General features: G+C 39.3%; 1 protein-coding gene across 1 annotated transcript in view; it reads left to right on the top strand.

The window, feature by feature from the left end:
- Nucleotides 1-17,712, top strand: part of COL15A1 (collagen type XV alpha 1 chain) — a gene marked incomplete at its 3' end in the record, with an annotated part of 130,389 nt that overhangs the window by 77,322 nt on the left and 35,355 nt on the right. Inside the window, exons 15-20 of the mRNA XM_080364172.1 lie at nt 2,253-2,321; nt 5,223-5,267; nt 14,011-14,073; nt 14,985-15,020; nt 15,114-15,197; nt 17,112-17,177. Of these exons, the coding sequence (XP_080220298.1) occupies nt 2,253-2,321; nt 5,223-5,267; nt 14,011-14,073; nt 14,985-15,020; nt 15,114-15,197; nt 17,112-17,177 (363 nt within the window). The remainder of the gene's footprint in view (nt 1-2,252; nt 2,322-5,222; nt 5,268-14,010; nt 14,074-14,984; nt 15,021-15,113; nt 15,198-17,111; nt 17,178-17,712) is intronic.

The following is a 17,712-nucleotide window of genomic DNA, read 5'->3' on the forward strand; positions in this document are numbered from 1 at the left end:
GCACAGTGGAGACAAGTGAAAAATGGACTCAGAAACACAGCTTGTGGTTTACACTAAGTAGCAAATGTTTGGCTAAAGAGGCCGAATAGAATATAAACAGATTTTCTGTTGGTATTTGATACACTGATAGCTGATGGAGGAGCAAAATAAAAGTCTGCATAACATTCAATCTCAGGTAAAGTCACATGAAAGGACTTGAGCCAACCTAATGACTCAGTGTCTCCCACCTTTGTCCCCAAAAAGAAGGCCCTGATTCCAGCTGTGCACTCTTTCTGCTTTTGTTCTTGCTCTTGTGGTAGAAATGGGCAAAACAACAAGATTTCTTTTTTCGCTGGAGTCAGATCACTTGATGTTTTCCATAACTTCCGCATTAGGCTGTCATTCCGTAGCAGCCTAAAGTAATCTAATTGGTTTTCCAACTTTTCAGTTACACCATCTCCACAGTGCATCATTCCCATGGTAATCTGAGAAATTTCAAGTCACTAACAGAAAGCTAAGCAGGCAAGGAATATGGATCCTGTAAACAGGATCAGCTGGCATAAGGGCTTGTTGTCACCAAGAGGCAGAGATTCTGTTTTGCTCCTGCCCCTCCTCCCACCTGCAGCCATTCCTGGTACATGCTTACCCTTCATATGCACTATCATCCAGTGTTCCATCAATCCTTCCACAAGTCAATTTAATTTACTAACATTTTAAAGAACCATCCCACCCCACAAAATTAACATATTTTCTGCCATTTTAGTGAGTTAAAGTGCCTCACAGGAAGGTGAGATGATTCAATATATGGCACTTATGCTGAAAATGAAGGCTCTGTGGCTGTGAGCAGGATGAACAAAGAAAGATCAAGATTTTCCCTTTTCAGATAGAGGAAACAAGCAAGCACAGCTGCACTTAAAACTTCAACTATCATAAAAGCAAATGAACAGTTTCCTGCTGGCATGGTTCATCCAGGTGGTTTGAAGCATAGACTGATTAGGCATAAGGAAAGGGATAGGAACATGTGACTGAGATCTTACTGAGGGTAAACAAGATAATTACAACAGCCTACAACTTTATTTCTTTGGCTGCTTTGGAACTAGCAGCTCCTGGTTCTGCCGTGGATTCAGAACGTCACAGTCAGAACAAGAAGAGCTGGAGGGAGGTTGCTGCTTTCTGTGTAAACTCCTTTTAAAACCCCTAGAAAATCTCCACAGGAAATACAGATGTTACTCTCAAGGTCTTTCACTTCACAGAGATCTTTCTGAAGTCAGCGGAGTGCAACAAAAACGATCAGTGGCCTGAAGCACATGACCTATGAGGAAAGGCTCAGGGAACCGAGCTTGCTTAGTCTGGAGAAGGCTTAAGCAGTTTAGCAGCCTTCAGATACCTAAAAGGAGGTTATTGAGAAGACACACAGTCAGGATCTTTACAGTGGTGCACAGAGTGATGAGCAAAAACAATCATAAACTGAAATGGGGCAGGTTCTGACTCCATATAAGTAAAGTATTTTTCACCTTGATGATAGCCAAGCATTGGAACTGGAGGCTGTTGAGCCTCCATTCTGGAAGGTTCCAAAACCTGAGAGGATGAAGCCCTGAGCAGCCTGATTTGAATTCAGTTTTGACGCTGCTTTTGGCAGGAGGTTGGAATAGGTAGCCTCTGAGATCCCTCCCAACATAACTAATTCTATAATTTTGTGATATAATTTTTTTTTTTCTGCTCAATTTCATTTCAGTAAGATGTATTTTAAGCAGGAGTTCAACATTTGAATGTGAGAATTAGAAAGGACCTTTATTTTTGAATAATGATTGCTGCTCTTCACAAACTGCCTGCAAGTTTTCCCTACCTTAAATCAGTTATGTAACCCTCACTAGTCATTACAGTATTTCAGTAGCCAGGTGGCTGGTAAATACTAAGCAGAAAAATACTGCTACAACATGCTTAAACATAGCACATACTTAAAACTCTGATGTTGTCTCACTTCTGCTTGATACTGTCCAGCCTGAAGTGCTGGAGAAATGGTGTCTAAGTGGCAAGACTGTAAAGACCAGAGTTTCTGTAAGGAAGATCAACACACCCTTATCACATTATCACATTTGAGTAGAATCTATCTCCAGAACATCATGCATTGGTCAAAAAAACATTAATGAGGAAAGATAAAAATACTTGTGTCCAGTATCCTTCCAGTTTTTCAAAGGACTCTAGAAAACAGAACAGCTGGGCTGGAGAAGGAGAAATTCTTAAATTCTGTAGCATTTTTTCTCATCCATTAGGACATGGAAGGATCAGGTAGCATTGGCCTGTTAAGTGAATCCAGAATTCCAGGATCAAGACGGTCAAAGGTAAGTAGATATTTTCAGGGAGAGGAATGTTTCTTGTTGTTAGGGTATTTTTGTTGTTTGTGGGTTGTTTTTGTTTTGAAAACAAAAGTGTCCTCCTCTCTGATTTTTGGAAATGCATAAGCCCAGTCAGCAATAGATTTGGAGTCATTGCACTGCACTGGATTCTGTTGCTCTAGAATGACATGACAATAACTGTATCATCCGAAAAATCTGAATAGTATTTCTCTGATACCTGGTTAGCCGAGGATTTTTAGATTCTGCTCCGGTATATTTTTGAAAGACTAAAGGATGAAATGGTTTGGGCTTTTTTTATTATCTAGCTATCTATATCTTGTTTTACTCTAATAGATGCCCTTCTTGCATGTGAAGATGAATTACATATTCTAACAAAATTGAAATGTTATAGTTTGACAATCAAATGTGAATAATGTGAAATACCACTTTAAATAAAAAAATCTTCCCAGTAGTGTGGAAGCAATGTCCCACAAGAAGGGACGTTTTTTGCCTCCATCACTGTGTCTGAGGAGATTTTTGCTAGTGTGGGCCACTTTAAAACACCAACTAGGGAATATGGGAATAGAATGCATGAGCACTTACCAGGTCATTTGGATTCATTCTTTCTTATCAGTAACATCAAAACTGCAACTTATGATGCCTTCCCCAAAGCAGGCAATGATCCAGCATTCCTCCTTCCAGAGTAGACTGCATTGTTCTAGTTTCATCTTCAGAAATCCTGCCCCTATGCTCACTCCAAAAGAAACATTAAAACTTTAAAAGCATAGCTTTGAAAGAATGAGTCTTGTTGCCTAAGTTTGGAGAAAGTGCTCCTGCCAGTGACCATGAGTTATGGTAGATGCCAGATTGAATACTAAGCAGCTGTGCACTATCATTGCAAATAAGGGAAACCCTGCACTGGAGTACATCAGGAAGAGCATTACCACCATATACAGTGTTGTTATTATTATAGCACTTTGCTCAGGGCTAGTGAGTTTGCACTGAAATACTGAATCCATTTTTTTGTACTCCACTTCAAGAAGGGTGTGGAGAAGACAGAGACAGTCCAGCAGAGACCTGTAGAGATGGCATGGGTTCTCAGCGAGGAGAGGCTGAAGGAGGTCAAATGGTTTAGTTTGTCAAAAAAAAAGTAGACAAAGGCATGATCTAATAGCAGCTTGCGAGTCTTTGAGGGGCAATTGCGTAGTGTCAGATGGTGTAACAGAGGACAGTGGTCACAATTTGCAGCTTGATATGTTCAGGCTAAACCTTAGTAGAAACCTGTTGGAGGTTGGTGCAGAACTGTGGCAATTCGTCCAGGGTGATTGTGGAAGCCTGTTCTTGGATGTTTCAAGACTTCACTGGACAGAGCCATGACTGACCTGATGTGAAGCCGGCGATAGTTCTACTTCAAAGGGATGCCTGGATTAGGTGGTCCTCAGAGGCCCTGTACAACCCTGTTTCTATGATTCCATGAATCACCAGATATGAATTGAAGACTGGAGACAGGAATGAGTTTGAGAAGCTATTTACTGTGATGATTTAAAGTACTAGTAATTGTGAGTCACTGAAGTTATACCTGACTCAGTTTAATGTCTTAGAGACCTTTTCCCCCTCATATAACTTTTCCTAGATACAAAAAAAAAAAAAAAAAGTGGAGGAAAATAGAGTTACAAAAATAACAATAGAATTCATTAGCTGTCCAAAATGAGATGTCCAAAACCAGTTCCCAAATTGCCCATTCTGCTCTGCCTAATTGAAAGCCTTACTCTCAGTTTTGGTTTTATAACAAGCATGGCTTCCAAGTCACTCAGCTATAAATATTGATAACATGTCTTACTGCAGCTGAACAAAATCCTGGAATTTCATTTTCCTGTTACTGCTTACTCACTCCACAAAGTTTGAGTCAGTAAAGAAGGCACATAAGAACTTCCCTGTAATCACGAAAATTATTATGCATACTTACTGATACTGCATTAAAGCATTATGAACCAGTTACACTCTATGACAACTCCAGAGGTTTCTGATTGTGTTGAGTGAAAACAGAGTATCTGCTTCTAAGAGGCCTCTAACTCAAAGCAGCTTCTAGGAAATAAATTACGTTTATTTGCACTATATTTTTATCTGTTTAATTTTTTAGTAATCTTTTGTGAGAAAGTAGTGGTTATGTTTTGAAGTAGAAGTATCAAATTTATTTCACCTGTAGGCTCAGCTATCATTTCCAGGTTTCTATTCTCCCTCCTCTACAAATCAGTGTAAAATTTTGTTGGTGTTTGGTTTATTAGTGTCTTCATGTTCCAGATGAAGGTAACTCAATCACTTTTTGAATTATTTTTTTTTCATTCAACTTTCTGAAATGATCAATAAGAAACAGTTGTTCATTTTACCATCAAAGAGTCATAATTGTTCTTTACAACTCATGTTACCATATAGAGACAAGAGAGGAATTTGCGTCCCCAAATGTTTGTTTCAAGCTACTTTTAAACCTAGGAAGACAATATGGTATTGCCTCTAAAGTGGTAACATATCTTAATTTTAACCAAGGAGGCAAATTCAAAAGATTGTAAGCAACTGAAAACAATCTCTTGTAACAACTGCACTTGGACAACTTTATTTGTAATGTTTTCTGAAAATATGTATAGTACACAATGACAAGATTAAAGTTTTATTTGTAAGAAAAAAAAACTTTAGACATTTACATGATAATGTAGAGCAAGGACATATTTATTAGAACAATAAATCTAAAAAAATGCTTAGATTTGATTAATTTTGTTCACACAACTGATCTCCAATATTGTTGTTTCAAAACTTGTGGTTAGGAAATAGGTTTTTTTCTGAGAAAATTTGTCATGAATTGCTGTGTGGATTTACCAGTAATGTAATTCAACCAGTAGTGTAATTTCATAGGGTTCTGCAGAAAGACAAGGACAGCGTGGGCTATTAGGACCAAAGGTACCCTATGTAACAAGGAACACTTGAAAGCTAACATATTCTGATTTTGTATATATTTTTTTTACTTCTATATTCCCTGCATTTGTCTTAGGAAAAGAGTTTTTGTTTAACATTTATATACTGTCTAAGTATGTGACAATTTTTTTTCGCATATACACTGTGTATCCACTTAGAATGTATATTAATATAATTATTTCACATCCACACCAGAAGAGTGAGTAAATACCATCTGTGCTGCTACATTCCAAGGCACTTGGTGTAATGTCGACGTCGAAGTCACGGACTAGTCACATGATCAATATGATCAGATAGTAGTCACTTTATTAGCAGAATCACCAGACTTACATACGCTATTTGCTCCCTTATCATGCGATAGCTAAAATCTGATTGGTTGCATGCACCATTAATGAGCTGTTCGTGCATCCTTAAACCATTTCTGCTAGCTCAGTCCTCTTTGTCAGCGAGCACTAGCTTCCCCCATGGCATCCTGCTTTTCAAACTGGCTTCAGCCATGTACACTTGCCTTTCTTCCTCATTTTTCTGCTGCATAAGCTTGTATCAGCATTTCTTCAACCACGATTAACCTTGTTGCATCCTTGAGGCCTGCACTTTATAGGCTAATCAAGTTCATATCTAAAGTGTCTAGATTGTTCACTACATGTCCTTGGTCTTCTAAGAAACCCACAGTGTAACATGGCATTTTTGTTTAAGTTTTTTAGGACATTTAGCAGTTTCTCTCTGTCGCTCATTTATACATCATTCTGGTTTCTAAGAGAAAGAGAAGCTTGAAGGAAGAGACCTTCTGGCATGATCCCAGAAAGTTATATGAAAAAGTTCTGCAAGGTGCTGAGGGGAAGAAGGGAGATGTCATGACTACTTTGCCTTGGTTTTGATTTGACCTCAGTAGTCACTGAATTTTTCCACTTTGATGCTGGTGTTGGTTACATAACCCATGAGGGAAAAAAATTGAGAGAGGAAAAAAAGGGCGGATTCACAGAATGGGGCCTTAGACAGGCTTTTTATGTTCCTATGTAAAGCTTAATTACCACTCAGGTTAATAGTACAGCATGGCTACAACTTTTCAACACCTTAAATGTGGAGTTAAAAAAATCTAACATTGAGGGAGCAGGAAATGGAAAACAATAGGTAGGGCCTGCCAACCTCTCTTACTATAATTTACACCTGAATTTACACAGCACAGGTCACTGACTACCTAGAAAATGCATTGCCAGCAATAACTGCATGCATCAGTTTCACAGACCGACAGCAATCAAAGATCTGGTCAGTCCCCTGTGTCTAGAGTTGATAGAGCTGAGGTTATAGAGCTGAGAGAAACCCTTCCATTGGGTACTACTCCTGTTAATGCTGGAGGACAACATTACTTATGAGTGAAAAAATCAAGTATTTGCAAAGCTTGTTTTGGTAAAATGGTACTGCAAAAGAGAGACTAGAATAGTCATGCTCTCACACGATGCTACTCTATGGACATGAGTAGGTGCCAAGTCTCTGAAATTACATGTTTTTGTTAAAACCTTATTCTCTGCTCTTAACTATAGATTTTGTTTCTAATATATTGTGGAAATAATGTTTCCAAAAGTCTTCAGAAATTGAGGTAGCCCAATTCATAGGATTTAAGAACTGAACTGGGACTGAAAAGATAGTCATAAGCCTTGGCCAAGAGACTTCACAACAACCTACACTAAGATTTATTTGTATAATCTTGAGTCATTTATCCCCAAGGTCATGGAGACATAGAAAGGAACATACTATTGCCTGACATCTTACAAAATCAGGTACACTACAGCAAGACTGATATAAAGTGATCATAATAAACTAACATTCTCATGGGGATGAATATTACACCCACTTTTCATGATTATAAATGACTCCACTAGGCAACAGTGGCAAAATACAACAACCACCCACTTCTAAACCCAAAAGTTAATGCATCATGAAGAGTTTAAGGTACAATTATGTTTCATATATCCTTCAAAAAACCCAGACTAGTAGAGCTGTCAGAGAAGTCCCACTGTGATCAAAGTTTTCTCTCTTTCCTAGCAAATAAGTATAGAACCAAATTCTGCTTTCACTTTTATTGTTATAAAAAGCTGTTTTCATTAAAAAACAGCCTACAGTCTTCATGCATTCATGAATATAAGCACTCCTAAAAGACAGTAAGTATAACATAACATTTGAGGCAATGGTTCTGATTTATTGCTGATTTAATCCTGTTTATATTCTCTATCTCAAATGATAAAAACTAAATTGCCTATTCTCTGTCTGTAATTAAAAGAAGGAATCATGTCTGCTCAGAGCTAGAGTACATCAGAATCAGTACCAAAGAAGAAACAGTGCAGCACTCACTGCATTGCTCATGGTATGACACAGCGGCTGGGTAGGTGAGGAGAGCAGTAGTGTAGGGGAGGCGGAGTTAACTGTGTTGAAGGAAGATGGTGAGTCATTTGTGGAGGCTCAAGGTTATTGTGGCATTGGTATATCTGGGGAATGTTACCATGTGCTAATTTCAGACACCAAAATGAAGATTTCAATCATGTGGCTTGGCAGATGCTCAGCAAAAATAATGTGTGGTGACCACAACCACTAAGACGTGTGTGGCAACTGGGAGGTTAAATCTCCAGAACCAATTCACAAATGTATGCCCTGTTTTTGCTAATCATTTTACTTCAATCAGTCCCTTTGTTTGTAAGAAAAGTAACATAAAAAATCATTGCAATTGCTGTTGACTTTGACATCTCAGCCCTACTATGCTTCCATTTCAGGGAGAAAGTGGCAACACTGGTCTACCAGGTTCAAAGGTGGGAAATTAATTAAACTTGATCTAGAACCTCAGTCATTTCTTCCTCTTAGATTCCTTTCTTCTCTTAATGCAGTCAAGGGATAATGAACATTTCTTGCTCTGTCAACATATTAAAGCCCAGGGAAGCTTCTCTGGAAAAACAGAACCCTTTCTCAGTTGAATTGTGATTATCAGGAGTCAGTAGAACATGTTGCTTAAGACTTCATTTAAAATAAGGTTAAAATTGCATTTAAAATCCTCAGGTACATGATGCCATGCTGCTTTTGAGGCCATTTACATTTTCAGCACAACAAAAATGAAAATCAGCAAAGCTTGTATAAAAAACTAAGTTCCACATGCCCTCCTACTCCTTAATATCATGGTGTGTAGCTAGCACCCCACACCAGAGCACTCTCCCCATGATATATGTCTGTGGTACAGTAGTAGGTTCATGCCATGTTGTGCAGAGGCCTCAGGAGCAATGCACAAGCACAGTCAGGTGTTCACAACAGAGGCCACTGTAGCCTATTTTTATGCTAGAACCTGCCCATCATCCTGCAGCCCACGCTCCTCCTAACCCACACCTGGCCAGTCGGGAGGGACAAGATTATAGAAATGGTGGCTGTAAGGACCTCCAAAGGTCATCTAGTCCAATATCACACTCGATACACCAACATTAGATTACATCAGCAATAGTTTTGTATCACTGAGCTTTCAGTATCTCCAGGGAGGTTCCAAATAATCTGTGGGTATCTTGCTCTGGTATTTCACTACCGTCTTTAGAAAAACAGTTTCCCTGATGTGCAACCTGTACCTCTCAAGCTGTAACTTGCTCCTTCTGTCTAGCTCATCCTATGCACCAGTGAGCATTCTAGACCTGCTGCTCTGGATCAGTGCAGCTTCTGGACATGAGACCCCGTTGGAAGAGAAATCTGCCAATTTACACTATTTTACATGATGTTAGTACTGAAATGATTGGAGCTGTAGTCCATTCTTTCCTCTTCAATCTCCCCTATCATTATCCCTGTCTGTTCTGGTCTGGACTCCTCTTGTAGCACACTCCAAAGCTTCTTACATGTGTGCTGTTTTTTGCCAGTCCCTGTCTGACTTGCACGGTTTTTGCAGGTATAAGCCAGCAGAGGGCGGTGCTGGGACAGATAGAAAATTGGCAATAAAATAAAATAAAAAATAAAATAAAATAAATAAAATAAAATAAAATATTAAAAACAAAACAAAAGCTTCTCTTGCATATGGGACAGCACTGAAATCAAGAGTTCCTCAGAAACAAGATAAAAGCCATTATGAATCTACCCTTCTGCTTGCTGAATATTTACAAGAGTATTATCACAGTCTTCTAGCAGCATCTGCTTGTTTATTTTTTTTTAAAAAAACAACACTCTGGCAGGACTCTAGTTGCCATAAATTCCATCTGCTGTACATATTTTGAGTGTTGCCCTTTTTCAGAGATACTTCTCAGCATTGATGCATAACACAGTCATTTAACTCTTCTTTGTAATCCATTTAAGGCTACAGATTATTTTCTTAATTATTAAACATACAAGTGTTTTGGTTTGTTGTCTTTGTTCTAGTAATTATTATTGTTGCTGTGGCAGGTAAATTTCAAACATGCACATATTGTAAGTGGAGTGACTACAGTACTATTTAAAATAGTATCTCAAATTCTCAGATTAAAGAATATCTTATTATATTTGAGCAATTAGCAACATTCTTAAAATACAGAGGGAGTTCGAAATAAAGATTTCTCTAGATACATTATTTACAGTGAAACATCTTACAGTAAAACAGATTACTTATCCTGGATCTTCTCTTCCAAATTAAATTTAATTGGAAAAAAGCAATTGGAAAAATTATTCAGCATTTGTAAAAGTAGAAAGCTGATCTGCTGGTACCAACATGCCTTAAAGGATAACATTCTGTTGCAGAAATGCTGTTGGTCCAAGGTTATTTCCTCTGCCCAATTAGCTTTGCTGAAGATTGACATATATTATCTTCCACAAGCACTGAAGAGACTTAAGTCACACAGTATCACAGTATGTCTGGGATTGGAAGGGACCTCAAAAGATCATCTAGTCCAATCCCCCTGCTGGAGCAGGAACACCTAGGTGAGGTCGCACAGGAACATGTCCAGGAGGGTTTTGAATGTCTCCAGAGAAGGAGACTCCACAACCCCCCTGGGCAGCCTGTTCCAGTGCTCTGTCATCCTCACTGAGAAGAAGTTTTTTCTCAAATTTAAGTGGAACCTCTTGTGTTCCAGCTTGATCCCATTACCCCTTGTCCTATCATTGTTTGCCACGGAGAAGAGCCTGGCTCCATCCTCGTGGCAACCACCCTTTATATATTTATAAACATTAATAAGGTCACCCCTCAGTGTCCTCCAAACTAAAGAGACCCAGCTGCCTCAGCCTTTCTTCATAAGGGAGGTGCTCCACTCCCTTCATCATCTTTGTTGCCCTACGCTGGACCCTCTCCAGCAGTTCCTTGTCCTTCTAGAACTGAGGGGCCCAGAACTGGACACAATATTCCAGATGTGGTCTCACCAGGGCGGAGTAGAGGGGAATGAGGACCTCTCTCGATCTACTAACCACCCCCCTTCTAATACACCCCAGGATGCCATTGGCCTTCCTGGCCACAGGGGCACAGTGCTGGCTCATGGTCATCCTGTTGTCCACCACAACCCCCAGGTCCCTTTCCCCTACACTGCTCTCTAATATGTCATTTCCCAACCTATACTGGAACCTGGGGTTGTTCCTGCCCAGATGCAGGACTCTACACTTTGTTAAATTTCATCAGGTTATTCCCCGCCCAACTCTCCAGCCTGTCCAGGTCTCGCTGGATGGCAGCACAGCCTTCTGGCGTGTCAACCACTCCTCCCAACTTAGTGTCATCAGCAAACTTGCTGATAGTACACTCTATTCCCTCATCTAAATCGTTAATGAATATATTGAATAATATTGGCCCCAGTACCATGTACCATGTACCATTTTTACTAGTCAGGTAGCTGCTTAGGTGCCTAGATGTCATTAGCATTCAGAGACACCTTTTATCTTGCACTTGTCTATAAAATTAAAATTACAGTGCTTCAGAAATTCTACTTTAACTTAATAAACTGAGTTTTTATTCCTGAGCCACATGCTTTGCTGATCACAGAAAGCAAACAAACAAACAAACAAACACACACAGAAATAGCACTAAGAATATATTTTCTTAATGAAGTGGACCATTTAAATTTTTTATGCTGGTGTCAAGTTTTAAGGCAAGGCAGCAATAAACCGTGGCAGATGCTCCCTGTCATCCCCTCACTTCCTGCCACCCCTTTTCTTTAGACTGGAAAGATGATAGGAAAGATAAGAGGAAAGGAAGAGAGACTTAGACTTCAAGTTGGAGAGTTTTAAAGGGTTTTACTAATGCTACTAATAAATAGAGAATATATACAAAATATACAAAATCAATCTTGAATGCTCAATGTGGAGCTGGTGTCACTCCAGCAGCAGCAGAGCTGGGTATGTGGAGCTGGCGGCTCCAGCAGGTGCAGCTCAGGCCCCTGGAAGTCATGGGTGGGACTTCACAGCAAACCAAAACCTGGTTGCAGGGATGCAGGGCCTGGGGCCTGTAGATCACAGGCAGACTGGCAGGGTCCTCTCTAGATGCCGGCCATGATCAAAGAGTGAGTGATGCTTGTGATCACTCTCTTATATAAGGGGTATGACAATTACAGGATGGAATACTTTAGTTGGTCAGTTCTAGTCACCTGTTCCATCCACCCCTCCTCAAAGATGCCCCTCTCACAACAGAATGTGGGAAAACTTGTCAGTCTTTCTTGGCTACCATAGTAATACATCTAAACACGAGCTTCTTCAGCATTCCGTTGGTCTCTTATCAGCACCGAGTACAGCATCCTAGGAAAAAATATGCAGGTTAAAACTCAGAAAAGTACAGCCACCTAGAACTTAGCTGAAAGAAAAATCACTAAAAGAGAAACAGTCTTGTTTTTAACAAAACCAGGACAGCTGGTGGTTCTGTAGAAGGGCATAAGAAGAGAGAGGATTTTGTGTCCTTTTAATTAAAATTAATTAAATTAAATTAAGTTAATAAATTAATTAAAACTGTTAATTTGAATTTTGTCTATCACACCAGAAATGCAGCAGAGAAGACCATTTGACTTTGGATGATTTTAAATTCTGTTGCTCTTTAAAACACTCCTGTAGAGTATTATATAATTCTCAATGCTTTCGTTGTGACACATCCATCCATCCCTGTATCCTGTCTCCAATGATACCAAAAGATTATGTAGTTGGAGCAGATGCTCAGGTACAATTTGACCTTATAAAAGGGCAAATATCACATCATAGTTCTCCTGAGACTCCAAAACTTTGTGACTCAGAGACTTTCTCAACTAGGAATGGTGTCTGAACCACAATTAGATCTCTTCAAGTGAACCTGATGTCTCCTCTGGAACTCATGCAAACTTCTACAGTTCACAAGACCTTGTGGAAAGGTGCTCTGGCAACTTGACTACACAACCCATGAACTTCTTCTAGCTATTTTATTTGATGCCCACTATTTCTTCTATAAGAAGTGTGAGTCTTTAACTACTCTCCCCTTTTAGAAGCCTCTAAAATATTCTTTACCCACTTCCTCATTTGTCTCTTTTCCAAGCTAAAGAGTCATGGCTTACACCATATAAAAGCCCTTTCATACCTTCCATTATTCCCATTGTCCTTTTCTGAAGTTTTTCTAGTTCCACTAGATCCTTTTCAACATGTAAAATGTGAACAAGCCAGTGCACAGAATTCAAGTTGTAGGCATACAATAAGTAAGTGGCATAGTAATATTCTTTGTTATTTTCTTGTGCCTTTCATAACAATTTCTTGTATTCAGTTTAACTTTTTGCAGCTACTAAGCTGACCTTCTAATGGAATTGTCTGTCCACTAGATTTTCATGGTACTATCCACTGTAAAAGCCCAAAAATATTTACTTGAAGCAGAACAAAAAGTAAGAAACAAACCAGCATTTTCCTGAAGACAAAAAGAAAACAAAAAAACACTCAAACACTCCCCCCAACCACCTACCCCCCCCCCAAAAAAAAAACCCAAACACAACAAACAAACAAACAACAAAAAGCAACTGAAAAAACCTACCTCACCATCCATATAAGAAAATTAAAAATAGCCCCACCACTAAAACAAAACAGGGGTAATCTGTCACTTAGATTAATCATCAGGCTGTTCTGTGTAATTTCCTTTGATCCTTTCCTTTGAATTTCCTTTGATATGATACAGAGAAAAACAGATGCAAAAAATACAGTTCACAGTTTACCTGGTCCTTTAAGAATTCAGAATCTTCTTTTATCCTTTTTTGTTGGGCAAACTGCAAGAACATTGCCAAGTGATAATTTTGTTTTCCCCATAGAACAGAGTAACTATCAGATTCTTAGCAGTAATATGCAATCTTGCATTAATCTAGAGCAGGGGCTATCAAACTTTGTGCTCCACATACCATCTCTGGTCTATATTCAGTGCCTCTCCCTCCTCTTTCTCCAGAGTCACTTAACTGAAGGATGGAAATAACCCACAAAATGTATCTTGGGGAAAAGCAACAGAATTCACCTTTTTGCTAAGCAGAGGTGGAAGTAGTGGAGAAGAATGATTGAAGCAGCATTAAAAAAAAACCCGAAAACAAACAAAAACAAAAGCAAAAACCAAACCCAAAACCAACTAAAACAAACAAACAAAACCACAAACAAACAAAAACTGCTTTGGAGAGGGGAAAACAAGAGTGGAGAGAGTAGATGTCCAATAAAATGATGCTGACTCTGTGGAGCCCCCCCCAAACCTGTCTTGTATTCCATTCAGTACCATACTGTGCCTCCCAAGCCTCCTGCTTGTATGAAACTGAAGAAAATAACAATATATTTGTTGTGGCAGGGAATGCCAGGTTCAGATGGAAAGCCAGGCTTTCTTGGCATTGCTGAACATCCTGGAGATGTGGTAAAACTGTCATAATTTGTGATCACTTAACATATACTGACTCCCAACCCTACGTCTCAAGGATCAGCAAGCGATCTAACTGCTTGTTAGCAGCATGTAGAGAGATGAGCCTGGATTTGCCCTACTTAACCTGGAGCAGTTACCTTAGACACCAAGTACAGCAACAGTGTCCCTTGCCCTTGCCTCCCTCATCAATCAGAAGTGATATAGTCATCTCCAAAGGCTAGTTCCAATTCTTTAATGCTCCTTTTGCTTTTAATTATTCAGAAACCAGATCTGCTTTTATTTAGAGGGAAGACAGCAGGCTTATAGGTGTTTTTAATTTACTTCTCATGCTTAAGAGCCATGAGGATTACAGAGCTCTTTAGCTCGGAAGTCCTACAGCTCAGACCCTGCCACCATCCTCTCACTCATGCCAGACAAGCTGTCTGCATTCCCAGCACAGTGAGTTGAATCAAGGGGCTGATCAAGCTTAGAAATAACCTGCCAGAAAAATGACTGTTTGGCTCACCAGTGTTTCCCTGCCTGGTCCACTGGGTAATCCCAGACACAACCAAGGTGGTTAATGCTGAAAAAGGATGAACATCCAGGCATAGCTGATTGTGGTGCAGAGAAAGAAAGGCCTGTTGAATTAATCCCCAACTAATTAAATGTTGTATGCCCATTTGCTTCTGGTCATCTGTGAACTCTGTCAAAAGTGCTGGGAAATACTTTTAAACATCAAATACTCAGAGGGTCTGAGCTGAAACCAGCTGGCCCTATGTGTGGTTTGAGAGAACTGGGGATTGATAATTCTGTACCTGCATTTTGCTGTTGTGCTTTTTTGAAGCTAGAGAAAGCATATTTTCACAATTTTTCATTCTAAATAATTTATGGTGATTTTTTTTTTCTTTTTTTTTAATCACTTGCAGGGTCCAAAGGGGGAGAAGGGTGACCAAGGACCTCAGGTGAGATTGTGTGGATTTCATTCTTTCTGAGAAACTTGTGTGAAATGTACTACTTAGTAAATGGGTTTTCCACCTGTAATGTTTTTGAAATAGGGTGAACCAGGGCAGGATGGGAACAGTATTGTAGGACCACCTGGACCCCCAGGACCACCAGGACTAATCATAGCAATACCTGAGGTAAGCATGTTTGTCAAGCATTAAAGTCTCTGTAACTCATCTTACAGTGAAGATGGCACAAGCAGTTAACAAACTGGGAATTCTGCTGTTAATGTTCAGGTCGTAAGTCTCCTCCTCAAAACAAAAAATCTCAGTATGTCTCTATATCAAATAGATTTGTTTTGAAAAGATGAAATAGGAAGGAAAATGGGTGAATAGTTTACATACAAGAATTGCAGGGTCATATTGAGAGCTGCTCACGAATTCTCCAGGTGATTCTGCAGGATTTGTGAACATTAAATAAAAATCAACAGAGAAATACAAAACTGAAAATGTTTAACAAGGCAAGGCACCTGAGACACATCAGTATATAAGAGAAAATATGTTGTTTTCTGAAAGGTGTCCACTACACAAACCAGAGCACAGACTGTTCTGGAAGCAACAGCCAAATGTATGAAAGGGTAAAGTACTAGAAGCTCATAAAAACTGGCTAATATCCTTTAGCTGCCTGTATATTTCCAGTCAGTTTTGCTTTGTGTGCATCACCCTTTGCAAAAACAATACTAGTTATCAGTAATTAAGGCTACAGATTAGGATGAAACCTATTTCAAACTGACAATAAAAATCCTTTCAATTGGCTTGATATGACACTAAGATCTGGAGAAGCTGTGAGTGGATGCACAAAACTCTTCCTGAGAGCTGAAGGTGCCTAAAATAGGAACTCGTCGATAGGAATGCATATAACAGCAGTAAGAAGTGATTTGTGATTGCAAGAAGGGAATATGCCTAGATGAGAAATCTGTGTTAGGGGAGATGAGCACCAACATTATCATAAAGCTAAGCTGCACACAACATTTTTTTGTTGAGTGCAACAACTAGGCTTTCACTTAAGCTTCTGCTACTTATATCAAATATTTCATAAATTGGCATCCCATAGGCCACATAACCAGTCCCAAAAGAGCTGGGTTCTTTTTCTGAATTTACTGAGTATCCATCCAGAATCTTAGGATCCAAGATCCTGTGGGCAGTTTTCTGACTTCCAACCACGATTTCCATTTGCAGCTAAACACTTATCTATAAAATTCACAAAGTGCCTGATCCCAAGCTCAGCAAAGCCTTTGGGATTCTTTCCACTGACTTCAATAAAGTTTGGATTGAGCCCAAAAAGAATGAATACTGAGTAAATCCACAACGAAAAGACAGTGCAGACCCAGGGCTCCTGGATTTCTGCCACCAGCTGTAGATAAAGCAGAACAATTGCAGCAGCAGAACCCTTTTATTACTGTAATTAATGTAACAGCCCATGTGCTCTTCCCTTTCTGGGCCATATAGAGCTGGAAATACAGTGGTACCAACAGCATTGTGCCACGCCTGGACTAATGCAGCAGAGAGTTCATGCAGACTGGGAGATGGAGTGCTGCCTGCAGGACTTAAACTGTCTTCTTATTTTACAATTTTCCAGTGGTTTTTGTGGCACATGAGGACAGGGAACAGTTAGCAGCACCCAGTAAAAGCAACAGGCTTTAGCTGCCTGAATCATGATGCCAACATAACCTCAAAGTATAGGAAGTTGACCACACACTGCCGTGCTCAGATTACAGAGTACAGGGTAGGGTAGGGCAGGGTAGGATAGGATATATGATGTGAACAAGCAGGTCTGTCCTCTTTTGTGTCATTCTTGACATCCTAGATTAGAAAAAAAATATTCAGAGACTCATAAGATAACTGGAAGTGACCTCTGGAGGCCATATGGTCAAACCGCTTATTCAAAGCAGGGGTAGCTTCAAACTTATTAATATAACAAAAATTAGAAATAGCCTTTTCTGTGGCCTTATTTGTGTTTTTCTCCCCATAGTTAGAAAGGAATGCTTTAAGTGTCTATACATGTCTAAAAATTGGTATTTGAAATAACCTTTTCCTTAACCACTTTTTTAGCTACTGCTCAATAATACAGATGGCAATTTTAACTTTACTGGAATTAAAGGACTGCTTGGGCCTCCAGTGAGTATATGCTGCTTGATTAAATCTTCATATTTGTTCTATCTTCACTGTCTCCTTTTAAGTATCAGCTAGAGCTGAGTTTCCTATCCTTTAGAATTGTGTTCCTGCTAAATTCAACACTAAGCCCTGTCAAAATACTCCAAGGCAGAACTGAATTCTGCTTGAACTAATAGCTTCTACACATTTATATGAAAAAAAGGAATTGGCTTATCTCTGAATCTGAACTATATGCCCAGAATAACAGAAATGTGGAACCGATGCAAAAGCTGGACACAAGATTTACATAGCATTTCTTCCTTTTTTTTTTTCTAGTCATAAAATGTTGGGATGAGGTGCTTTGCTCATTTCTGCTTGAGACTGCAACTAGGAATGCTTGGCTCCTGTACATGAGTTTAGTCTCACAACTATTATAGCTGTGGATGAAAAGCTGAAAATTTCATGAGAGAACAACAGAATGTGAAATTTCAGGTTCTGTTTTGCAGCTAGAAGTATAGCGACAAAATAATTCAATCAAATGTTTTAAATTCTGAATGCT

The sequence above is a fragment of the Nesoenas mayeri genome (genome assembly GCF_963082525.1).
Source record: "Nesoenas mayeri genome assembly, chromosome: 2".
Lineage (NCBI taxonomy): Eukaryota > Metazoa > Chordata > Aves > Columbiformes > Columbidae > Nesoenas > Nesoenas mayeri.